The 27,345-nt window shown below is 36.9% G+C and overlaps 1 protein-coding gene and 1 long non-coding RNA gene across 2 annotated transcripts in view; both read right to left on the bottom strand.

Annotated features, from left to right (window-relative positions):
- Nucleotides 1-7,131: 7,131 nt before the first annotated feature.
- LOC134792275 (lachesin-like) overlaps nt 7,132-27,345 on the bottom strand; it is a 90,622-nt gene continuing 70,408 nt past the window's right edge. The window contains exons 5-10 of the mRNA XM_063763545.1: nt 24,643-24,771; nt 19,963-20,097; nt 14,295-14,444; nt 12,925-13,017; nt 9,374-9,478; nt 7,132-8,226 (exon numbers count right to left, since the gene is read on the bottom strand). Of these exons, the coding sequence (XP_063619615.1) occupies nt 8,207-8,226; nt 9,374-9,478; nt 12,925-13,017; nt 14,295-14,444; nt 19,963-20,097; nt 24,643-24,771 (632 nt within the window). The 3' untranslated portion in view covers nt 7,132-8,206. The remainder of the gene's footprint in view (nt 8,227-9,373; nt 9,479-12,924; nt 13,018-14,294; nt 14,445-19,962; nt 20,098-24,642; nt 24,772-27,345) is intronic.
- Nucleotides 22,614-24,267, bottom strand: LOC134792276 (uncharacterized). The gene is made up of 2 exons (XR_010144405.1): nt 23,181-24,267; nt 22,614-22,849 (listed from the first exon to the last, which is right to left on the bottom strand). It is a non-coding gene; the product is annotated as an uncharacterized LOC134792276 (long non-coding RNA).

Below are 27,345 nucleotides of genomic sequence, written 5' to 3'. Positions count from 1 at the left end.
ACTATGTGATGAAACAACGCAACCTAATTGTGTTAGGGGTTTTTAGAATTGTCTCGATGAGTATTAGTTGTCTGTCGTAAGAAAAGTACAGTCAGCGATAAAGGCTTGTACCAAAAATGAAATTTATGCCAAAAACTTATTATTTGTACACGCTATAATTTATAGACATAAAAAAACTGTAAAACTAGGAAGCTCATGAGAACTTACGTCCCGATACCTATCAAAATGATGACATTTTGTTACCATTCACCCGTGCGTTTCGGAGCCCGAATCAGATTTTAATTTCTTGATATGAAACGGTTATGCATAATGATCTATCATCTGTAAACAGTGACATTTTTCAATGCTTTAAGACAATTTAATTTATTTTAAATATTATGCAATTTTTGCACTTGCACCATCCCACTAACCCGGGGTTAAGCGGTTAAATCGTTAACCCAGTGTCAAATTGTACTGATAACCATGGTAACTCCAGGTTTAACCGGTTAACCCCGGGTTAGTGGAATGGTGCAAGTGGCCCTAAGGTACTTTAACCCTTCAAGTGGCGCCAGCGAAAACGCGAAAAGTAGTCAAGTGGCGGGGCCCCGGTGGGTGGTCAGCGCAGATTAAGAAAATTTTACAAAATCGTCAATTAAGCTTTTTTATGTTTCAAAGTATATTAAATCACACATTGTTAGAATCAGCGTTATATAGGCTATTTGAATATAGCAATTAAATTATTCTAATGTTTATACATTTGGTCAGACCTAATCAAACTCCGGAAGAATGATAGTTTAGCTTCCTTGTTAAAAATGACTACCACCATAAAACTAATTGATCATTGGAGGTACATACATACACACATACATCACTGGCTTAGTGACCCAAAGAGGATCTTGGCCTCTGACACAAGAGAGCGCCACTCTGCCCTATTCTGCGCCACTTCACGCCAGTTGGGTATTCCGAGGGCGGACAGGTCTTTTTGGGGATCATTGGAGTTAATTGCTATTTAATTATCAAAGGAAGACTTTTATCTTTAAGATTAAATCAATAAAAGGGACCTATGATACAATTTCTTTTACAAAACAACCTCTTAAAAAACGAGACTGACCTCGGACTAGGTGGTCGCTCCCGAATCAATGGTCCTCACCTACAAATTGTATACCAAAAGTTTTTGTGTTTCTTATGGTATGCTATCCTTCTCTAACTCGCTACCTAATTTTGGGCGCCAGAAGAGCGTAACTATACTTAAATGCCTTCAATTTCACCTCTAAATACGTCAACACCTCATTAACCACTCACTGGTGGATGACAGTTTATTGGTTTTCGCATCGACCATTCACGGGTTGACCGCCACTTGAAGGGTTAACAGGTGATTTTTAAAATATATTAAACCCTTCAGACTATCTGGGTAAAAAGAATCACAATCGCCTATCAGTAGGTACGTTGGAAAGTTAAGAAACTCCATAATACATAAAGAATCCACAAGTGATGTTGACAGTGATTGATAGACAACATGATATATTTAACTTCCACACTTTATAGGAAAAAGGAAAAGTTAATAGGAGAAGCGCGACAGTTCAAATTAATGGATTGGCTTAAAAGAAAGCGTTCTTTGTTCTAAACTTCACTCTTTAGGGCGGATTCATACTAGCGTTTTATACGAGCATACGCAGCGAGTGGAATTTGACGAAGAATCCGACGAAGCTATATATATATATACTATATCAATTAGATATATCGTCGTCTAGTAAATACCCAGAACAAAATCCTTACTGAGCTTACTGTGGTGTATTTTTTTTATACCTACTACTGTTTTCATAACTTTCTAATCGGACACTCAGCATTTCTTTTTTAACTCACAACCCGTTTAGTTTATTAATTTACAGTACATGTATAGTATATGGTGCTACTTTACCGACCTAGTGCGGTAATTAGCACAATATACGTGCATCATAATAATATATGTCGAACATTTAAAGGGCCATATGTACTGTAAAACGTTGTCCAATACACGAGCGAGAAGGTAACTCACAATTCGTGTCGATTTAAAACACTCCCTTCGTGTTTCAATTACGGTGAATTTCATCAGTGGTTACTCTCATAGAGTACGTCTGAATGTCATTGAATTTATTGCCATTCGTTGCGAATTTCCTTCTTTTCTCACTTGTATCGTAATGTACTATTATTATACACAACCAAACACGCACGCAATGAAATAAGGTGTTACCAAACCATAGAACATACTTAGCCCGTACAATAATGAAGATTCCTGGCTCACCATAAATAACGGCCTGCCAACCATACGTTATGTTTTCCTTGCGTTATTAATGCCTCTGTCGGCGCTAGTTATGTTTGTTTTGTTATTAAGTAAATCAAGCGGATGCAGCTTGTTTATCGTTATCGGTCATGTTTAGTTTTGTTGCTGGTTCTAGAAGCCTGAACTTAGCGCCTTTGAGGGAGCGCAATTGAAAATCAGCTTGTTTTCAATACCCGTACCATGAGTTACTGACAGTGTCAGAACTGACATATACGCTAACGTCTACGTAATTTACTTTCTATACAGCTCGCTCGCACTAATAAGAGAGTACGAGCGAGATGCATAGAAAGTAAGTTACGTTCTCGATAGCGTTCATGTCAGTGCATAACTGGTGGTAGCCACACTGGACAGAAAAAATGTAATTAATTTATGGCAGGGAAGTCGAAATGACGAGGCTACAGAGAATACTAATTGCAAAAAAAGTTTGGATTTAACAAATGATTGAATGTGATTACAACAACAAAGTGAGTGAATGGATGTATGTGCACGGTATTCAAACTAAGTAACTTGAAGAAATGTTTTGATCAATCTTGCAGTAGAACATGCTATCAATACGAAAAAACGCCTGTCATATCATATTTAAAGCGTGTTTTTTGCTTGCGTGTTAGGTAGTTTCACATAGAACTAGACAATGAGTACTTTTGTTTATTTTTGGAATCTAAAAATGGATAACAGGGTACCTTTTACTGTAAAATATACATACTTATGTATATTATAATATAGGTATCTATTATATTTTCTGGTGTAATACTTCAGCTCCATTTGTGCAATCAACTTTAGCTAAAATGTCAACTTCTTCTTTATATTAATCCAATGAAATACATCTTTAATGTCGACTGTGCAGAGTTGTATATTTTTTAAGACATATAAAGTAAGTAAGTAGTAACATAATTTGTAAGATACCTGCGGCTATGAGCCTAAGTTCAGGTAAGAATAAAGAAGTTCAAGAGTTGTTTCGCGACAAACAAAAGGCAAACATTTACTAAGTTCAACGGGGATGTTTGTGAAACATTTCCATGGTCTAAGCTTTGAGAAGGAAAGGTCTCTCAACGGCAAAAGATAAAAGTAAGGAATAAAAAAGGAATATAATACCTATATAAAAGTTACAGTAAGTTAAGTTACAGTATTCTGGTTAAGATTATAGATTATAGGTATAATGTTTATAGGTTAAGTATCTTCTTTTTTAAATATTGTGTGTTCTGTATTCGCTGTTGTGGCAATAAATACATCTTATTTCTTTCTTTGTTATATTGAAAGATAGAAGACAGTACAAGTATTTCTTTTGATGATATCATCTCTAACAATTAAAGTTAGATTCTCGCCATGAAGAGAGTCTTTATTCTTACAACGTTTAGGTGCAATAGGTTCACCCAGCAATTTTTTTTATCATAGTGTTTTTTTAGATATCAATACGGTTGCCATTAATTTAATTATTTAGTGACTGATTTAGTTGTTATTAGCCAAGTAGCCCCTCCATAGTAATTTGCCACTCTTAACAATAAGACAGGCATATTGCCTTGTTGCTTTCTGCCTTACTATAGAGTGGCCAATAACTATGGAGGGCCAAAGACTATAACAGTCACCCTATAATTCTTTCTCTAGTAAGTTTATCGATTCGAAATTTGATTTTTTTAATTTCGCTCGATAGAAAAAAATCACGATAATGCACTAAAGCTAAAATTGCACAAAAAATTGCATTGCTTCTAAAAATGCACATGTTTATTTTTAATCGAACTCGTCGATTACTTCGGTTACTAATAGGTATGTAAAGGGCCCCTGATTAACAGTCCGCCGGACGGTATCGGCCTGTCAGTTAGAACAAAATTTTGACAGTTCCGAACAACTGACAGGCCGATACCGTCCGGCGGACTGTTAATCAGTGGGCCCCTTAAGGAAACGATGCGATGGGCCATAAATGAACAACATGGGACTTTTCAAAACTTTATTAGTTTTCGTACAACGGAACAGTTTTATACAGTTCTTATTCTAGGCGTCTCCCAATGGTAATACCAGCTTTTTTTAACACATCACAATGACATGATCACCTTTATGTGACATTTATGATGTAAAATTGAAAGTTTGGTTATTTATTACAGTTCTGAGATCTTAAGATGCCTATGTCGTCAGTCAATCAACAAAGTAAAAACTTATTACACGAATTAAGGTCGATTTAGGCCTTGGTGTGTTTATTTATTTGCCTTTTTAGGGGTCCGTACCCAAAGGGTAAAAATGGGACCCTATTACTAAGACTCCGCTGTCCATCCGTCCGTCCGTCCGTCTGTCACCAGACTCGTGAACCGTGATAGCTAGGCAGTTGAAATTTTCACAGATGATGTATTTCTGTTGCCGCTATAACAACAAATACTAAAAAGTACGGTGGGCGAGTCCGACTCGCACTTGTCCGGTTTTTCAATAAAAATCAACATCCTGTTCCTGTGGGACATTTATCGACAGAAATAATCGTTACGTTGGTGACAATTAGCTCTTCTATTTACGTTAATTTTACTGTTTCGAACGTTGACAATTTTCCACTGGTGTTGTTTGTATTACTGATTGTTTTTAACGTTTAGTCATACGCGAGGTAGGTTATTTGTAAGGTGCTATATTGAAACAAGTTTCTTATATGTAGTTAGTTACAAATGAGACTAAACATGAAATCCCGAAAAAAAATGTCTGTCTTATAGAAATCAGAGACATGTAATACTACGGAAATATATACTGCAGCTTTTATTCGAAATTTCGGGTTTACATAGCAAAACTTGTTTATTACAACACAACTCACCTCACCACACATTCAACAAAGACTAAATATAAACTGAAAACAGTCCCGTAAATAAGCGACCCGGAAACTCACAATAGTAACATTCCCCGAGTCTCATGAAAGTTTCATCTACCGTATCGAGTCCCATGTCCTTTGTCCCTTAAAGGATTCCGTCGAAGTACCCTGATTAATTTCTCTTTGATGAGATGGTTGCTTTACTTGAAACGAGATCTTGACAATTTACCGATTACGACAAAAATCATTGAACTGGTATAATGCTCCCTCTGTACAGTCAGCACTCAGCATCAAAGCGGATCTGGAGGCCCAAGACGACAATCGTGCATTGATAAACGTCATATGAAAAAAAAAATGTGTCGAGACGACAAATGCTACGGAAAGTTACGTAAATATTTCCATACATTATTTAAGTCTCGATTGTGCATGGTGTTCTATCAATGATTTCATTGTCATCTTGGCTAATAGGTCCCATGACTACGCATTAAAAATATCTACTACCATTATCTAAGAGCTTGATAAAAATAGGTAGGTACCGTAAAAAATGGGGTGAGTAGGGTTTGAGGAGGAAGTTGGGTTGCGAATCCATGCAGAATTTCTTTTTTCAGTAGCTAGGTACTTTAATTTTCGGGCTCAGGTCGCTCTCAAAGTAATTTGATTATAATTTTAGACATATTTTTTCTTCTTTTCGCAACACTAAGCTGCCAAATCGCACAATTTTGAAACACAAATTCACTGTCAAAATTGATGCTCAAAAGCGGCGGATTTTTAGTTGAATTTAAATTTGTTTTTATGTGATGTTCGCCAAAGTAACTGTTCATCCACCTTTCGGATATCGTTTATACAGTATGTATCTAAACGAAAAGCAATTACTCAAACCCGTTAATGTTTAGGTCATACTGAGCAACTTTTACTATGGGACCAACCAACCCCAAAAACGCGGAAAAAAATTGGATGTTTTCATACATTTTGCTGGTCTGATGTTGAAACTTCCTATGGGAGAGTCAATTTTTTATTCGCGATTTCGGGGTTGGTCCCATAGTAAAAGTTGCTTAGTATGACTTAAACATTAACGGGTTTGAGTAATTTGCTTTTCGTTCAGATACAGGGTGTATACTTCCATGGCTTATTGGAAACAGAAAAACATAAGTTATATTTTCTTTATTTATAATGGTTTTAACATAGAAAACGATTCAACCGCATTTGAGGATTTTTATGGGGAGAGCAGCTAGGGTACCTACCTACTATTATGTATTTTTCGTTGTAACTATGCAATGAAGCAACAAATTATCATTGACAAACTAAAATTCATACCTCCGGAACACTTTTTTGTATATAAATCAATGTGCCACATATAAAAATAAACTTTTATCCAGGTTTGAACTTTGATTTCGAACCAAATCACCCCATTTTACGGTATGTAGAACAGTCAGTTATGAATTTATGACGGCTGCGTTCGATGGAATGTTAAGTATTGAAACGGGATGCTTGAGTGTGTTTGGCTGCGAATTGCGATACAGTGACTTTTATTTGAATGACCCGAACAGCTGTTTTAATGGATTGGTTTCTGGCTGATTCTGATGACAGCCCTAATGGGCTGGCATCCTGAGCGGAACCGTCAGTCAGATTTGAATTGGAAAGTGTCGCAGTAAACCTCACTGCATTCCTTTAATTTATAATTTTATGAATTGTATCGTTTTAGCTATGGCGTTCATTTATAGACCAACCGCTTAACTGAGTCGTCGCCTGCGCGGTACGGGGGCGACGGGGCGGGACGACTAAGGGTGGCAGGGAAGGTGCGGGCGCCGTACGCCTGCCGCCCGCATCTTCCCCGCCACTAAGGGGCCCACTGATTAACAGTCCGCCGGACGGTATCGGCCTGACAGTTGTTCGGAACTGTCAAAATTTTGTTCTAACTGACAGGCCGATACCGTCCGGCGGACTGTTAATCAGTGGGGCCCCCCTTTAGTCACCGCCACCGCGCAGGCGAGGACTCAGTTAAGCGGTCGGTCTATAGTATCGTTAATCTGCGTTATCGTTTATCTATATTCAACTTCAAAAGTGGGATTCGACTGATATATCTCTATATATAGAACAATTAGAATGTAACTGATACTTCTGAATGCAAACTGTAGAGATTTGTATCTACTTGGAAACGTTTTATAGGGTGGCGTGGCAGATAAATTTGACGCGTTTTTTAATTCGCTACTTTGAGCACTTCTGTTTTTTTATTGCAAGTTGTATGAATAATAGTTTTCATCCTCAATAATATTCAAGGTCACGAATATCTGTCAAGAATTGAATTCAACTCTGTTTTTACATACAACTTTAAAGAATAAAAATAAACCAAACTGTCTTATATCATCACCATTTAATTTTAATTAAGCCTAATCAGGACGAGGGGTACGTATACTTATTATACAAATGACAATTTCCCCGTGTTCTATCTGATATGACTAGATCTGTGCAAAATTATGTACAGCGAACATCTTAATGTACCAATAGCTTAACACTGAAAATATATAAAATTCGTAAAGCGAATTAACTAAAAATACTCTTTAAGTATTTTATATTTTACATCTCTGAGTTTATCCAACGGCCGTACGATGCATAAATTTATCGATGTGATAATGATATGATATTTTAAATAATCTTTCTCTATGTATCGAGCGTTGTTATAAAGTAACGTTATTCTACCTACTTATATTATATTCTTATCTCATCAATAATAGTGTTCATCATACGTCCGCAGAATAATATCGATTCCTATCCAAACTTTATACCTACTTGCCTTTATTTACATAGTATATTCACTAACTGTTGGTATCCACATATAAATAAATTAATATAAACATAGCTCACTCCCAACGGAATCGATACACACTCAAATTGCTGCAAGTTTAACTATCTCCTCACCTCTTAAACTATTTAATTTTATATTCTCGATCAACATAACCAAAACATTTCCAACCCATTTACAAACACAACGGCCACCAAGTCTAATTGCGCGCGCACCATCACGCCGCTGAGAGCAGTGCGAGGAGGGGGGCCCAGAGGAGTGCGGGGCGCGCGGCGCGGCCGGCGAGCGGCGGCCAGCCTTCGCTCCATGGGGCGCCGCGCCCGGCCTCTGGTCATATCGTTGTTGCCATGTCTGGAAGACAAGAACAGCTGAAGATTTTCAATGTTATAGAAAGTAAGTAGTAGTTGAGTCGCGGACTTACTGAACCGCTTTCCTCAAATATTCAGCTCTATCTATATAACAGAAGTTGAGTTGAGTTAATAGGACAAAATGAATGGAACTGAGACCGAGTTCGAAATAAGTCAACTACACAGCAAAGATAAACTCCTTACAATATACCTCCAAAAATTACAGACTACAATAAAATTTTGGCTTGGAAATATTTCACTATTCTGACAAACTTATGAGATGTTCAGCAGGAAGCGTAAATGTTAAAATGAGAGCTACAGAAACAACACGAAGCGCGGTAATTTTCTCATATTTTAACAACTTAAACATCCCCATTCCTGAAGTTTCCGTGACAAAATATCACCGCGGTCTAAAGAACAAATGCAGCCGAGTTACTCCACTCCAAGTTACACATTTGTCTCAACTAAGTCCTTACTTTACTTGGCTGTGAAATGAAATGAAATATAAAGCTTTTGAAATTGAACAGTGCAGGATTCAGCGTGCTCAAGTGTGGAAATAACAAATAGTTTTAAGACGGCGTGGCGTCTCCAATCCCTGTGGTATTATTACGGATTGCTATTGGAGACGCTTTAGGATTTTACGCGATTATCGCTTCTATAGGACATGTATTTTGGTTGTCTTCTAGCTCTTAGACGATATTATTAATAAGATCGTCTGTTGTTTCACCTATACTCAGGTATTAATATTGTGGATCATCAGATCTAAGATTTCTTAGTGAATTAAATAGTTATTGTATTTTATTTTTCCTTCTAAATTTGGATAATAGGAAAACAATACGATTTAACGAATCATAAGGAAAAACTGGTAATATTGTACAGATTTTGCAGGAACTGGGGCTGGAAGTGCCTCCATAAACGTCTAATAATGTCAATGAAAATGTGATGCTTATAGTAGTATTCTTTTTTTATCACTTTAAAGTCGGGTTCAGACGCAGAGGGCCTACCACCAACATCGAAAAACCGAAAATCGTTATCTGCCTCTCTATTGCTCTAGTATGCAAGAGACATTAGAGAACGATTTTTGACTTTTCAATATCGTTTCAATTAGAGCCCAAATACACTGAAAACAGTGGACAAGTGAGTTCGCTTACCAAGGTTCTGCATCTGGTGTTGGCTGAGCACAATGTAGGGGTCCCCCAGAGCAGGGTCCTCCAGGACCCCTCGGTGCAGTTGCTCCAAGTGTTGCTCTACGTCATCTGAAAACAAACTTGTTCCTTACAAACCCCACTAGGACGTAATCTGATTACGGAAATCAGCATGTGTTGAGGACGGGGTCATTGTCATATTATCATTAGTCCTAAAACTGAAATCGTTAACTTTTCAGGATTTTCGTAAGGTTATCCTATAGATAGGTTAGGTTAGGTTTGTTTTATGGCAATCCTGAGTTAAAAGTTACGAGTTTCTGAACCAAATAAATTATGGCTAACGAAAATTCGGATAAACAATACATTATGACTTAAAACTTTTTGGGAAACAATAGAGATCCGTTGAGGTCTGCCGAAAATCTAAGTGATTGACCAATACCTATCATAATATTGGAATGGTATCAATCACTTAAGAAGTTTAGTAATTCTAATTCATAACGAATAGATCTTCATTATATTACATTGTTATTTAACACCCTTGACTCGTAAGAGGTATGAAAGTAAACTTTTATTGAAGACTAGAAGGACTCGAGTAGTTATAGATGGTCAAGCAAATCTTGTCAGTAAAAAAAGGCGCGAAATTCAAATTTTCTATGGGACGTTATCACTTCGCGCCTACATTTTTCAAATTTGCCGCCTTTTTCTACTGACAAGATCTGCTTGACCAAGTATATATATGAAAAAAAACTTATAAGGTAAAAAATAAAAATCTTGGCTACTTAAATATTATTTTATCAACTTAATTCATTTATCAGAAGATGCGATCATTTAGTCCTGTCCCATAATTTGTCTTGTCAAAGTTCAATAAATAATTGTGACAAGACGGATAGGAACTGAAATGAATTAATTTAAGTGTTCCATGCTTAACGTTTCGTGGGAAACATAAAAAAGTTCAAGTGTTCCGATTTCATTATAATAGTTTTTTCTTCATACTCAGTTAAATGAAATTGCAGCGTAACTTTAACTTTTCCCACAAACGAGCAAGTTCCACTTGACTGTGAGTTCCCTTTACGAATTCATTTTCAACTTTTACGATAAACCCCTTTCTAGAACAGTAAGTAAATACTCGTAGGTTCATTACCAGTGAGGAAGTTATAACTATAGCACAAAAGTCATTTAAATTTTGCTCATACTATGTGTATAGCAACTAACAACGTTACTACATACAGATCTAAGTGTAGGCAACAACTCATAGTACATTACTAAGTAGTTATAATATTACAGGTCGTCGACAAGAGATACTGCAATTTTTCGCAAGCAATATTGCAACCAACTGAGCTAACGAAAATTACTAGAAGCGAGCGAATTGACCCTTTTTACATTTATTTTCATACCTTAGGGAAGGAAATCATAGCGACATCTACCGAAAAAATGTTCTATCTTAACGGCACCGGAGTTATATTGTTATATTGAGAAGTTATATTGAGAATTCATCAGTAACAATTATGCTAACCCATGCTACTTTTTGAATCTCATATGAAGTTCTTCGTATAACTGTATTCAAGCGTACCTAATTTAAATTAAAAGAGATCCTTTATGTGGTGTAAATCCTCCTTTATACGAACGAAGCTTGTTAATTAGGTATCCTGTTCTTTTACGTGCAATAAAAGTGTTTTACTATACTTGCGGGAGAATTATGCAGTCCAACAGGCATTCGCAATATATGGCTTTCATTCATTCTTAGTGCCTTCCTGCTAGTGATGTGGGTGAGGTTATTCCATTCCTAGAAATATTTTTCTTTGGGAACTTTCCGTAAAAGATAATTAATATTTCAGATAATAAAAAAGGAAACACAATCAAAAGTGTGGTTTCCATTTGGTGTATTTAAGAATTATACCTTACCTCACCTTATTACGTACCGTACGTAACGTTGTGGATAACGTTGTTGACTGTACATAAAACAATACTTATAATGTAACACCATCTGTAACATATTGTATTGCATTGGTTGTTTGTTATCCCCAAAAAATAAATTAAATTAAAAAGTTTTAGTACAGCAAACAGCTGATACCCCTAGCGGCCGCCATGGCACAGTGATATTGCCGGCTACGCGAAAATATTCCCTAGACTGAAAATATTCCTATTATTGTCCCATCACTATTTTCTAGCAACAGTACGTTATGTAGATATAGTGGCTCATATCCGAGAGTGCAAACAGCTGATTCCATTAGCGGCCGCCTTGAAGCCATTGTGATATTACGACGCTAGTCACTGTGAGATTGTGACTAGCTTTTAAAGGCACTGATTTGATTTTACGTCTGGTCGTTTTTTATTTTACAACGTAATTTTATTTGTTAGTTTACATTTATTTGTTTTTTGGGTTAGTATACAGAAGCAGGAATAAGTTGCATCAAATGTGTAAACACAAAAGTATTTCCAATTGCGCGTAGGTAGGTTTAGGTTATAGGTTATATGCATTTTGATGAATCCATGTTGGGAATTTTGGTGAGTGATGACAGATAAGAACGAAAAGTATCGTGATTATTTCGATTTTCATTTACTTTACAGTCTTCTTTATGGGATTGTCAATTGGCCCCTGGAAGTTTCGCAAAAAAAGGAAACGGCCTTGTTTAATAATTCAATTGTACTTGAATTTCAATTGTACATTAATGTACTTAATCTATATGTATAATTCCTTAACTACTTTGGACACGGGGCCAGAAGGGAGCCCTGCCGTGTCACGCCAAACTCCGTTAACTCGAGTTACATGAGTTACGGATAACCAGTCTAAATCGTCTTAAAAACCATTAAATATATATCTTCTAAAAGAAAAATTTGAAAATCTTCATTATTTACTGAGAAAAGCATATGGCTAAACTCATGTAACTTCATTTTTTTGCCGATGGCGTCAGGCACAACTCAGTTAACTTGAGTTGTATGACTGACACAACCAAAATATCAACATTGTTTCTTAAGTTACCGGAGTTAGGCATGACTGGCCGAGCGCTTGATTTATACGACAACAATATTGGTATAGTAAAACGTGTCACGTTTGATCACGCGTATGTCATGTAACTTGACTTACATGACTTCGTGTGACCACTATAGTATGGAAGGGTTGATCATGCGAAATCATTTAATTCGAATAAAATGAAAACTATTCAATAATGCGAAAAAAAATTAAAGGGCCTAATCTGTGACCATATTTCCTACATGTAGATTAGAAAAAATAAAAAAAATACGACGAACCGTCAACGATAACAGCATTTGAATCTTTAAAACTTTAAACGTAATTATCTCGAAACTCAACTTTTAAAGTTACACGAGATGCGTGTGACACGGCAGAGCCGGACAACCTTGAAAAGCGCATTATGGTTCCGTTGGCATGGTGGATGGAGGACGGGGAAGTGGACATCCACTGACAGCTGGGTGGAGATTGTAAAGAAGGCCTGCCAGGGATCTACAAAGGCGCCTATTGTTAGGAAGGCACAAAATAACGACCTCATGCGGAGAAAGAAGAAGGAAATTCGAGGAAGAAGAAGAATCATTCAACTTACAGAACATAGTGGTGGTGGTGGGTGGCGGCGTGGTGGTTGTAGTTGTCGTTGTCGTGGTTGTTGTTGTCGTTGTCGTCGTCGTTGTTGTTAACGCTGAAACAAAAAGAGGTGTAAGAAAATATAATTACCGCTTATCGTAAAATATGCCTTAATTATGTACTCGTAGTAATATTATTTTTTCACCACACCAACTCGGAAAGGCTTACTTTGCACTTCAGAAACGGATAGCAAAGCTGTTGCACTTTTCTATCAGTAATTCACATGTGAGGCAAAGTAATCAAATGCAAATTTTGAGTTGGTTTCTTATGTTTGCTGGTAGAATTGACTTTTAAAGAAGATGATTTTGGATGATAAATATTTAATAACATTCATTTGAATTGATTTGGTTTGATTTTGTTTAATATTTTACATTTAATATTTACTTCGGGTTGGTGTGGTGAAAAATTTTGTGTTTCACTTGGGGGCAAATTTTGTTTAACCCTCGTGCTTTGAAACCCTCGCAACGCTTTAGATTCCATTTTGGAATCTTTCGCTTGCTCGGGTATCAATATTAGCATGAGCGGTTAAACAACAACTTTGCCCCCTTGTAAAACAAATAACTATTATCCCTTTCTTACAAATACGAATATAAGTATTGAAAATAATATCAATCAGTACCTACTCTAAATCAAAATATATTTAATAATCTTCTCTCCGATATCATGAAATAAAGAACCAACGGTCTGCAATCGAATGATAACAGTGAATATGAGTGCAATTACAACTTTCAAATTTCAATCATTTCATTCGTCGTTCAAAACTTATTTTTATGAGTGTTAATTTCCAAGTTGATAGTGATAACACTGATAACTTATGCCTACCCATATTCTAGTTATACTGTACCTTCTGAAGATTATGTACATAAATTCTATCCTAATTAAGTAATACCTTAAATTGTCTGCAGTTTTCACTGTATATAATTTTCTAGTTGCGACCGCAATGCGGCAACGACAGCGACGCAATTCATGAAGGATATGACAATGACGCCGCCCGCGTCAAAGCTGCAGCAGATACGTCGCTGCTGTCTTTAGTTTTGGATGTAACCTGCAGAGTGACGTCACTTACTGTGCATTATTAGTCCAGTGTGCGACCGGTCAGCGCGTGACACGCCAGTGACGAGCAGCGATAGGGAGTGACGTCACTTATTGTACAGCGACGAGTTAATGACGACGCCACTTACTGTGCAGCAATAATTCGGCATGTGCACGCCCGTAAGCGTTCTCGGCGCCGGAGCGGTACGCACTCGCGTCAGCGCGTGACACGCCAGTGACGAGCAGCGATAGGGAGTGACGTCAATTGTTGTACAGTGACGAGTTAATGACGCCACTTACTGTGCAGCAATAATTCGGCATGTGCACGCCCGTAGGCGTTCTCGGCGCCGCAGCGGTACGCGCCCGCGTCAGCACGTGACACGCCAGCGACGAGCAGCGATAGGGAGTGGCGGAAGCCGCGGGACGACACGGTCATTCTATGCTTGGAACCTAGAAGAAATATAGTTGAGTCAGACGTGGAACTTGTTGCAGTTGATGTGACAAAATTAATTAATGATGTTTAAAGATTTTTTTTCTGCAAATGTTTTAGATCCGCACTGATCCTCCTTACCAATAACTTCTCATTTATGCAATGCGGGATTTTATTATTGAAATCTTTGTTTGACATAATAATGTCAACATGTAATGTGTACATAATAATGTAAGCTATAATATCCGCTGTTTATTACATGTAGCGTTGGGCGCGTAATAATTAAACTCATAATACTAATAAAATTATCTGATAACAATGATCTTATTTTTGTTAGTACATTCTTAAAAATAATGTTAGTACTTAAAAGCTAAATTTGACTTTACATTTAAAATTATTTCATTAATTACAGGACCACACACATGATCAGCAATCATCTTTAGGATGCTGTTTGGGCTGTCCCTTGTCCTGCTCAACAGAGACGCTGCTTTTTTGCGCAAAATTGCTGCAAATCCATCTGTGCGTGACTCCGCGAACATGGTTGATGCGCTGCAGAATTTGGACAGGCCAATCAGCATCCTAAAGGCATTGTTGTACTGCACCCTAATAGCATTGTATGACTTTTGGGTATATCGGATCCGCAGGCTGCCAGTGTGAAAAGACGAGAGCAGTATGTCTTGAGTAATGTAATTTTCACTGCATTTGAACACTTATCAAACCTGCGGGCCAGCATGTTCGCCCTCACGCACAATGCTCTTCGCTCTGGTTCCATATCGGCATCGTCCTTCAGATCGTCACTAACAATGTGCCCGAGATATTTGAAGCGAGTGACTCTCGTGAGGGCGATGCCGTTTATGCCGGCAATGTATATAAGTTAATAAAAATTTACCTCGAAATATTTTATGTTCTTGCATTACTTTACAGGCAGAAAATTGTATAGTACCTCATTGAGCCACGTTTTATTTGATATCTTTGATTTCATTTTGTACAGAACAAATAAAACAAAAACGATAAAACCATAACACCAAATCTAAATTGGAAATTATACCTACATGAAAAAAACAATATGAAACATCACAATACCTCGAACAACAGACTAGAATTACGTCAGGACAATAAAAATACTTGCCTTTGATCGAATATTCATTGGAGATAAAAGACCAACCCGTTCCATTATTGGACCTCTCAAATCTTTTGACGTTACCTTACGTTACCCTTTGATATGGCCCTGGGGTATTGTACTTGTGTCTTCACTTTCAATTCGGCTTACACGTATGTATGTGGTACTCACAGACGTAATATCAGGTATATAGATGTCTCGTGTAGGTATATTTCACTTTGAAGGAGATATCGCTATATTTTGATCTGCTACACAACAGACAAAAATCTTACTCGTAGACCTGTAGAACTAGTTGGTATGGTGGAAATCAGCTAAGATAGGATTGGGTGATTATAACATATGATGGCTGTGTTGCGAAATTTATATGAATCATTGGCCTGTAACATCAATAAATTAAATGATGAATAGGGTCCTTGAAATCTTTTCAGTATCGCTTATTAGATAATAAGCGATACTATAAATTATGCCAGTTTTAATTAAGTTTGAAATAAGCATTTTGATTAAATTTCACTTTTGATTTTCACGTAAGTTTGCTTTAAAGTGCATCCATACAGCAGTTAATTTTTGGGAAGTAACTGTTTATCTAATGTTACCGTGTTGCAGAGTGTTGCTCCACAAAAGTTAACTGCGGTGTTGATGCACTTTTACAGATTTACTTATAGAAAATAAGTACGCGTTCACTTTGTAGAATATAACTCTTAGCTGTTTCAATTTCCCACTTATCAAGTAATAAAGTACGAACCAACGCTTGCCCACTTTGCACTTAAATATCTAAGCTCACTTAATGAGTTTCCTAACTCCAATATCTAAATTATCCATCTCGTATCAGTTACGCGCCTTTGAAATGAAATTTAATGAGTCAACTTCATCCTATACGCCTGCGATTGAAGTTTAGAACTAATTTGGAACTCATTGCATACATTGCGGGGCTGTAGAAAGTTGTAATTAAAAATCCTGCCCTAGATTTCTAATTAGAAGTTTTCTTAACAAATGGGATTTTTAATCTTGTAACGCGAAAGGTTGGAAGTTTATACACTTAATTAAATACGGGGAAGACTTAGTGGTTTTTTAGGTTTTTTATATTAGGTGCTCTGGTATTTAATAGAAATAAAGAGCGTTCGTGACCTAAAGTAAGGACGCAAGCACAAAGATTTTTGTAAAATTTATTTATGAAATTATTTATGGTTAGCGTCCTTACTTTCGCTGAAAGGTGCGAGACTTTAAAACCAAAGATCGCGGGTTCGAACCCCGGCGTGTATGAATGACTTTCTTAGAACTTACAACGTTAGCTATGTACAACATAATAAACTCGTACGGTATGGAATAAAGCTTAGTTTTATCTTTAGTTTGGAATGGCAATGCGTAGAAATTTTGTGTGTAAAACTTCTACTCGCTCTAATTACTTGGTGTTACAATCTAGCAACGAAGACTACTGTAGTACCAGATATAGGTACCTATATGTTACCTACTTGAATATTCATGTCAAATTACTTTTAATAATTGTAGTAGACGTGAACCACGACCCATACTTTGTTGTGTTTTGCTAGTGTGATAATGATGACGTGTCTTTTATTATTTGTTTTATACATTGTATTACTTCGTGCTGTACAAGATCATGGCCCCGACGGAAGATCAGCGCTAGCCCAGCCAGGCCTGCCGTATCACGCCCAACTCTGTTAACTCGAGTTACATGAGTTATGGATAACCAGTCTAAATCGTCTTAAAAACCATTAAATATATATCTTCTAAAAGAAAAATTTTAAAATCTTCATTATTTACTAAGAAAGGCATATGACTAACTCATGTAACTTCATTTTTTTGCCGATGGCGTCAGGCACAACTCAGTTAACTTGAGTTGCATGTCTGACACAACCAAAATATCACCATCTTTTCTTAAGTTACCGGAGTTAGGCATGACTGGCCGAGCGCTTGGTTTATACGACAACAATATTGGTAAAGTAATACGTGTCACGTCTGATCACGCGTATGTCATGTAACTTGACTTACAAGACTTCGTGTGACCACTATAGTATGGAAGAGTTTATCATGCGGAACCATTTAACTTGAATAAAATGAAAACTATTCAATTATACGAAAAAAAAATTAAAGTTCCTATTCTGTGACAATATTTCCTACATGTAGATTATAAAAATTACGATGAACCGTCAACGACAACAGCATTTGAATCATTAAAACTTTAAACGTAATTATCTCGAAACTCAACTTTTAAAGTTACATGAGATGCGCGTGACACGGCAGGCTAGCATTATGCCGAGTCGGGACCATGTCGTGGCTTATAATATATTATTTATTTATTTAAAATTTGTTGCACATAAATTATAGGTACAAATGGTGGACTTAATGCCATAAGGCATTCTCTACCAGTCAACCACTGGGCCAAAAAGAGACGGTTGTTATGTTACCTACGTATTGTTTTCTTCTTTTATTTATTTTGGTTCGAATAAACGCTCTCTATTCTAATCCATTTTACAATTTCGCGATATTTCAGAATATAGTGTTAAATTCGACTGGATGCCAGCGAGGTACGTGTGGTTTTTAATTGAAATGTTTACACACCTGTTATATTTTGACCGGTGTGAAGTTATCGGCCAAAGTTATCGGCGAACAATAACCCGACCAAATTAAGAAGTCGAGATTTTCAATGTTTTTATTCGTCGTTAAAAAGAGCGTAAGTACATTAGTTTGAGGAAAAGTTGAATGTCATCAATTCTATTAAGAACATTTCATCATACATTTTACTATGTAGCTGAAATATTTTGAAGTGAATTCTGCTTTGGACGCAGTCGAGCGCCTGACGCGAAACTAATTTACGATAACGTCACCAATCCTAAAATATCATTTTCACTTCTCGTGTTCATGATAATTTTGCAAAATACCAAGTAATTTAAATGCACAAATTCAGCGTAAGTGAAACACAGCACTGTAATAAATTAAAGATATAGTTATATAAAAAGTAAATGCGACTTGGCTGCCAACTTCTCTTGAAGTTAAAATCTTTCTCAAGAGCCCGATTCAGATTTAACAACTTGTTATTATTTTGATACGACCTTGTAGATTACTCAAGCTGAATGCATCCGAATCCGAAATGAAGTAAATTCGTGCGTGAGATGCGCGCCAGTCACCAAGACGATCGTCGAGGTTGTATCAAAACCGATTAAAAACCATAACGTCCATAACAAATTGTTAAATTATGTATAGTCTTTCGGCCCTATTCGAACTTTAAGATACGTCAAATATTACGTCACGTTACTGCGTCAAAAACGCATGTCGTCTACAGCGTCAACTCACCTAAAAATCATTTGGGCAAATTTGCAGATAGTCTAAAACATAAGCGGTCCATGAAGCAACTCGTCACAAAATGATTTCGTCTACTGTCGTATTATCAAATCGTCTTACATGCATATGGTCTAAATAGCTGGTCGCCGACAAAGCAATTCGTCTAAAATGTATGTGGTCTAAATAGCATGACGCCCAAGAAGTAACTCGTCTTAATGGAATGACACTTATTGAAAAGCTGTCAACTGAATATACTCTAATATACTATTCAAGTGTCCAATTTAAGACGAGTTGCTTTATCGATCAGTTACTTTTTAACCTATTTGTGAATTGTTCTAGATGATCCTAAGGCAAAGTGACTAGTTACATATCGGACAAACCACTTTATTTATCGGGTTCATTTTAGACGAGTTGCTTTATAGGCCGCTTACGTTTTAGACTATCTGCCAATTTGCCCAAATGATTTTTAGGTGAGTTGACGCTGTAGACGACCTGCGTTTTTGACCATTATGATACTAACCCACGTTACGTTATAGGTATCTAGACGTAATATTTGACATATCCTAAAGTTCGAATCGGGCTTTTTCTCTGAAGTTAAAACCATTTTCAGGATTTTTCGTCTCGTGAGTAAAGTTCTCTAGGTTCAGTGATAAGCCGCTTATCGTCATAAGGATAAGTAGCTAGTGCTTGTTTTAGTTTCAGTTCAACTTTGTAATCTTTAGTTAACAATAAGAAAGCTCAGAATTCTTCTATTGTTATAATTTTAGTAAGAGTATTATCCTAGCGATGCTGTTATTTCGTTAATATTTAGTTAAATGTCAAACAATAAGTAACTAGTTACTTAGTTGCAGCCATTTAAAAGTGCCTTTGTTGTAAGTTTCTTTAGAAATAATAACAACCTAGGTACCTACTACATTTTTTTACACTGCAATCTTGAAGTTTTGTTTCGTAATGAATATACCTTTAGGCTTTGAGTTGAGAGGCTTTGCGCGGCAATGCAGTTGCAATCGGAATTTAACTTACTATTAGCTAGTACAAGATGGTTACGGCGCAGGCGCGCGGATGTTAACACACCCTACCAAGGCTGTAGCTATGTAACAGTAGGTACATTTAAAACTTACTGTTAGTGAGTTTCTGGTCGTTCAGCGTCCAATAGACTAGTGGTACAGGGAACGCCTCTGCAGTGCAAGTGAGGGTTACGGCGCTGCCTGCAGGCGCGCGGATGGCGACTCGTCCTGCCCAGATCGAAGGAGCGACTGTAACAAAACAGGCTTATGAGTTTGGTTGGAGATTAAAAATGGCTTTTATTACCAATAATGTTATGTGTATTTGCTACATTTAGATGCAAAACAGAACAAGGTAGTAGTGGACAAAACTCAACTATCATATAAAATACAAATTATGAGTTGGTTAAGTATATTTAGGTATCTGGGTCAAAAACAAAACTGTGTTCGCGTCTTTCCTGTAGACATACACAAGAGTTAGGGGCTATAAAGGTTAATTTTCTTATTTAACCCTTATGCACGTGAAAAGGTCCTCCTTTTATTCAGAGAACTGTGATAAAATCATTACTTACATGCCCACAAGCTGTTAACTATTGCCCACAGGAGAGAAAAATGTACTGTTCGCGCGAACACGCTAGTTTTCTCTCCTGTGGGCAATAGTTAACAGCTTGTGGGCATGTAAGTAATAATTTTATCATAGTTCTCTAAATAAAAAGAGGACCTTTTCACGTGGATAAGGGTTAAATAAGAAAATTAAACTTAATAGTCCTTAACTCTTGTGTATGTCTACAGGAAAGATGCGAACACAGTATTGTTTTTGACTCATCTACATAATACTCGTACGTACTTATTTACATACATTCAACCCACATGACTAAGTGTATTGAGGCAATGAACATTATTACACAAGAAAGCTAATCATTCGAATCAAGTTTACTTGCTTTTTTATTTTAAAATATTGTCTCATTTTCAAAGTCAAAATAAATATTGTGTTTATCAGGACAACATAAAACTGACTCCTATTATAAGCTTCATTCCATTTTCTTTCCATCCCGATTCTTACTTTACAGTCATTACATTAAACCCGCTCATTAAAATCATCCGAGCCCTAAATCCGTGGACTCAAGGCCGGCCCCGGCCTCACACAGTCGAACGGCTCTCTGAATTCAGAAAACCCGGAATTCCATATAATGTCGTTGTGTTCCATACACCTTCTGACTTTTTTAGATTATGACATTATTTCTCAAATTAATGTGTAAGAATGATGAAGAGTACCTACTCGCCAGTACCTACTGACGAGCGTTCTGAATTCAGAATATGAAAATTATACGATTATATATTTCTGACGCACCTCTTTCCATATTTTATGACATACACACGCCGGAATCAGTTTATGAATTTGCCAGTTGACATTATTTGTGGGACTCGGAATGTTTAACACATGTGTGAGGCAAAGCTTTCTGAATTGAGAATTTGATTCAGAATATGAATTCAGAGAGACATTTTGGCTACTTGAGGCCGGCCTACCGGCGGTGTTCAACCGTGACGAGCCTAAATGGGTCCTGAAAAAAAGTATCATCATCTTTCCATTCTTATTTCTAGACGACGCCAATTACTTACTTGATTCTAATAAAAAAGTTTCGGAGTAGGCTAATATGTAGTTCTCGTGGAAATACCGCTTACTTCTTGCAACGACGAAGTATCACTGAGTCTGTGCAGATTTAACTTAAACGGGCTATTCAGTAAACAACTAATGAGCCTAATGAATTTGTACAGTAAAGTTTTATTTCCTAATTAAACTGGAACTTAAACAGCTCGCTATCCAGCTGCCCGCCATCTACTCAAACCACGCTCGCTACGGTGTAACTAGTAATCTTTTTAATGTCCATTAAGATCGCTCAGCCATTTTACGCTACTGTAGAGATGATGACCGGACTAATTATGGCAGTAAAGCAACAAGTACTAAGCAACAATCTTAACTAAAAGTGGACCTTATATCTTTGAAATAAAGCTTATGCGTTGTCAGAAACATATATTGCGCCGTATAGAACACTTGCGACGGGAGATATGGCCACCGCATGATATGATATGGTGACCAGCATCTCAGTTACACTGAAAACATACTCTGTTTAAAATTTTGCTAGTCAGATTGGTCGACTATATTACTATATATTTTTATACAATTGTACTTCTATGGTATGCAGGGTAACGATATACAACTGAAAAAGTTTAAAATAACATATAATTATGTAATATATTATCGTGATTTTTGTCTATCAAGCCAAGGTTAAACTTTAATGTTCTGGTTAGTCTGTTCTTGCAAATATAGGTACCTAGTCTATTTTCCATGTGATTTATTTTCGTTGATTAAACGTGTAAAAATTAAATATAAACATCTATAATTTTGCGTCAGCTCCCTGTAAAGAGTAAATATAGACGATGGTGTATCGTGAAAATGTAAACATCAAGTCTTATTAAATCTTAGTCGTAAATTACAAACTCAGGAGTTATAAATTTCATGTAACTTTACTTCCGCGTTTCAAATTATTAAATTATTGAACTTGAGCTCAATTTCGTTAAGAGAGAGTGGGTAATTAAGTTATCTGACATTAAATGGCAAGATAAAGTAGGATGATGTAACAAAAACAGCGTGAGATAGGAATATACTTAACATCATGTTTTGTATAGTAATTTCTATAAGAAATAAGAAACATTTATTCGTGACATGCACAAACATGACATCTGTTGTTTTTGAATGTTAAAATTCCAAAAGACATGCCACACTCGAATATAATTCTGCTTTATAAAAAAGGAGACAAGAAAAATATTGGAAATTATCGTCCCATTAGCCTAGTGTCCCATATATACAAAGTCTTTATTAAACTTATAGAGTGTCGCATTGCGGGTCAATTAGATAAACACCAACCTCCGGAGCAAGCAGGATTCAGGCCCAGCTTTTCAACCACCGATCACCTCCAAACAATCAACCAAATAATAGAAAAAGCTTTTGGCAAAAATTTCTGTTTTGGTACAAGCTTTTATCGCTGACTGTACTTTTCTTACGACAGACAACTAATACTCATCGAGACAATTCTAAAAACCCCTAACACAATTAGGTTGCGCTGTTTCATCACAGAGTTCCTATGGCCACCTCCTGTCTCCATCATCAGATCAGCTCGATGGTACCATAATATTGCATTGTCATCTGATTTATACATGCATGCAAAATTTTAGCTCAATCGGAAACCGGGAAGTGGATTAAATTTAACTTGCAAGATTTGATTACAGACCGACAGACAACGGTCAGGTGAAACTAAATAAAAGCTTGTAAAAACATAACGAATTTAACATGCAGCTTTACATAGGTTTTGTAGATTATGAAAAAGCATTCGACAGTTTGACACATTCCTCCATATTTTCCGCACTCCAAGACCAAAATATAGAGCCAACATATATCGACCTAATCAAGGCCATATATAGAAGTAGTACCGCGAACATAAAATTGCAGGCATCCGGTTAGTTGTTCAAAATAGAAAAGGGGGTCAAACAGGGAGACCCGCTATCTCCCAAATTTTTCACCAGCACCATTCAGCAGATATTTCAAGGCCTGGCGGCGTCATGGGAATCCAAGGGTATTGGTGGGAGAAGATTAACAAATCTTCGCTTTGCTGACGACATCGTTCTCTTGGCCTATTCAGCTGCGGACCTTGAAAAGATGCTACAAGATCTTAGCTCGGCAAGCCTTCAAGTTGGCTTAAAAATAAACCGGTCTAAGACTCAGCTTATGACCAACAGCACCAAACGTGACATTGAGGTAGACGGGCAGATCCTACACTATGTCGACGAGTATACGTACTTAGGGCAAATAGTCGCTTTCAACCAAAGACAGGACAAAGAGGTCGAAAGACAGATCCAAAACGCTTGGAAGAGCTATTGGTCTCTTAAGGAGCTACTGAAGGGAGACCTTCCATTAGCTCTTAAGCGTAGACTCGTCGACATGTGTATATTGCCAATCCTCACTTACGGTGCTCAAACGTGGTCTCTTACCGAGTTACAAAAGACCAAACTGAAGGTTTGCCAAAGAGCTATGGAGCGCAACATGCTTGGGGTGAAAAGGATTGACCGGATCCGAAACACTACGTTGCGCACCAAAACAGGCATCGTCGACGTTGGGGTAAAAACCGCCAGGCTAAAGTGGGACTGGGCAGGCCATGTATGACGTATGCACCCACAGAGGTGGGCTAAACTAGCCACGGAGTGGGTGACACAATGTAAACGCCGGGAAGGTCGGCCTAAGAGGAGATGGCGAGACGACCTGGACACATTTCTCAGCAACTGGACAGATGCTGCACTTAATTGGGAGGATTGGAAGTCTAGGGGGGAGGCCTTTGCCCAGCAGTGGGACACCTTATAGGCTCATAAAAAAAAGGTATGAAGTTCTACTTAGGAAACTGTGGGACTTCAGACTTGACAACGAACATATTTTATTAGAGCCCTTAAATGTTTTTTTGTAAGGAAAACATGCTTTTTCTTTATAATGTAGTAAGAAAAATATAAAACATTATTTAATTTTACATTACTGCCTTAGCTTATTTCCTTAATGTTTACCCTTTACCTTGCCTGGTTACTGTTTGTCGTTATTATGAGCGAGCGGAAATATAAGTATGAGCTCTTAGGAGTCCACAATGAGTTGAAAACGAAATTCGCTAATAACCAAAAACGTTTACAGAGTTTGCAATTGTTAAGGTTGCTTTACTATACCTTTAGTAACTAAAGGTATTTAGTTGACAAACTTACACATCATTTTAATGATGATTCTCTTGCTCACAGACGGCGGGACTCCGTTGCTAGCGATGCAGAGATACGCGCCGGATGCCGCGCGCTCGGCGCCGGTCAAGTTCAGCCACTCCCCGTTCCATTTGGATACTGGAACGAAATTTCTGTTTAAGCGCATCAAAGTTTGGTAGCTCTTAGAACTTTAACTGTGATGTTTAACTGTTAAAAACTGTCCACTAGTTGTTGTTATAGCCGCTTGTGTTTACGGGAACAAACATTTTAACAGGCTTCTACTAGAACTATTTACCTGCCTTTTAGTAACACTTATAAGTAACATTTTTTATTCAAGTAGTCCTAGCCACAAGCCATTTATTTATAGGTAGTGATTGTAAAATTTAGAATTCTCCAATACGAGGAAATTGACTTTTTACGATGTAAAAGTCATAAATCTAGATTTCACATTAAAGTATAACACTTTAAACGCTCGCGTTTTCCCGTCTCGCCGCCGTCGTCGCGTGCGTCTTTCCGTAACCACAGCTGGTGCAACTCAGCTGAAACGTCGGAATTAAAGGTAAAAACAATGAAATTATATCGCGGTAGACCCGTTTGTGTAATTAAATATTTCACATTAAAGTAATTTGTTGAATAGTTGATATCTTTTTGGTTGAAATGAATTCTTATTATTGAACTGATAAAAAAAGAGAAATATAGAAAACCAATTAGATTGGCATAATTATCTACCGGTATTATTTCCGTATTTGTTACAGGGCCTTCCCTATATAGTTAGCTAAGCATTTCCGTTAGTTACATAATATTAATATTTCAATATTGGGACAATACGAGTAGTTACCCAACAAGGGCTTTTCTCAACAAGGGTTCTGTTGCTCCTTTTGAAGAATAAGTTATTGGTATATTATGGGACATTGAGCGCTATAATGAGTAACATTCATTGTAATAAGTAGAGTGAGTCTCGCCAAGGTCTCTGACCTGGTAGGCTGCGGAAATTGTTAGGTAACATACTTCCAATAAACATAATCGTTACACGTGTCGTTTAATTCTATAGAAATAGAAACACATTGAGTTGGCATTTGACATTTACGTTAGCGACTGCATGAACTCGATCGCATTCCCTCTATCTCGCACCAATATATCAGTGCGAGCGAGATGAACTGTGGTTGCTAACGTAAACGTCAAGTGTAAACTCGTGGTACGGTTACAGAGGTACATTCATTTTACGATTCTACTTATAGTATGTTTTGTGAATCAAAAATATATAACTAAGAACCTACGTGATTAGAACACGACTTTAACCGCCTTATTCATAAACGCGCTACAAACCTCAATTAGCTAATAATCGTTTGTCATTATCTGTCATTTTGATTTATGTATTTGTAAGAAAGGGATAAAACATAATTTAACTAAATCAGGCCCGTAAAGTTTTATGAATAAGGGGGTAAGGACTTACCCTCATTTGATAAAAACACTAATAATTATGACGCAGATAAAACAGGTTTATTCATACATAAAAAAAGAATACTACAATTACAGTGAAACCTGGATAAGTGAGACTTCAAGGGACGAGCAGATTTGTCTCACTTAAAGAGGTATTCCACTTACCCAGGCTCTCAGTTAGCCAGGTACAAATAAATTTCTGTCTCATTTACAGAGGGTCAGATTAATAGAGGTGATAATAGAGAATATTTCAGTTATAGAGGTGGTTAATAAGGTATTTTGTAATTATCTTAAAAAAAAAATAAGGTAAAATAATCCTTGTCCCTAAACATTTTTTAAGTCTGTTTAAATATTTCTTTGAATTTATTTAGAATGATTCTCCAAAGGAGAGATTTTTTCAATTAAATTTGATACGGACTTCATTGCGTCTTAGACATTTATTGAATGAATATTTGTTTATTCGTGTTACTTATCAAGATTTCAGCTTTCGTTTCGATAGTTTTAACTACATAAAGTAACTAAATTAAACTTGAAGCCGTTTAGACACAATTAAGCAAATGCAGAATTTGTGGATAGACCAAGAGTTAGTAAGAAGACGGAAATTGAACGATAAAGTCCAAGTTAGAGAGGTCATAGATTGACGTTATCTCAGATACAGAGGTCAATTCCTATAGTTAGGGAGGCGAATAGGGGAATTTTCGGCAATACTCGAGCGTGGCAGTTTAAGATATGAGAGATACCTTAGACCTAATAGAACAACCTTGTAAAGTATTTAGCTCTATATGTAGTGACGCGCGCCTAGGATAGACGATCAGATTAGTAAAAAAAAATGGATAGTCTGAAATACTCGAGCGCCTCAGATTAAGATATTGGGGGTTGATTTTAGTGTTTAAAGACTAAATTTAACTAATCTGACGATAAGTCCTTGACGCCGCCGAGTTATAGGGTCGCGAACTTGTAAAAAAAAAACGTTAATCCGGCATTCTCGAGCGCGATTTTTTTATTTTTTATTTTGAAGAATATAATCTAAAACTTACTAAAAATACAAAATCTGCCGGTTTCCGCATGACCGGAAGTGTGGAGGAGCCATTTCGTCTTCCTAAGAACGCGTTGCGGCATATAAGTCGCGAACGATAAGGTAATTTTATTTTACATAAAAAAGGTCTCTTTACATTTTTGTCCAAAGTTAAAACTTTTTGACTTGAAGCATCATAAAAACTCAACCAAAAAACCCTTTTCGGTCAGATTAAGAGAACCCACCAACATTTTTGT

This window comes from Cydia splendana, chromosome 7 (assembly GCF_910591565.1).
Source record: "Cydia splendana chromosome 7, ilCydSple1.2, whole genome shotgun sequence".
Taxonomy (NCBI): Eukaryota; Metazoa; Arthropoda; class Insecta; order Lepidoptera; family Tortricidae; genus Cydia; species Cydia splendana.
Note: the sequence above shows the minus strand (reverse complement) of the source record. Positions and strands in the feature narration are given on the sequence as shown.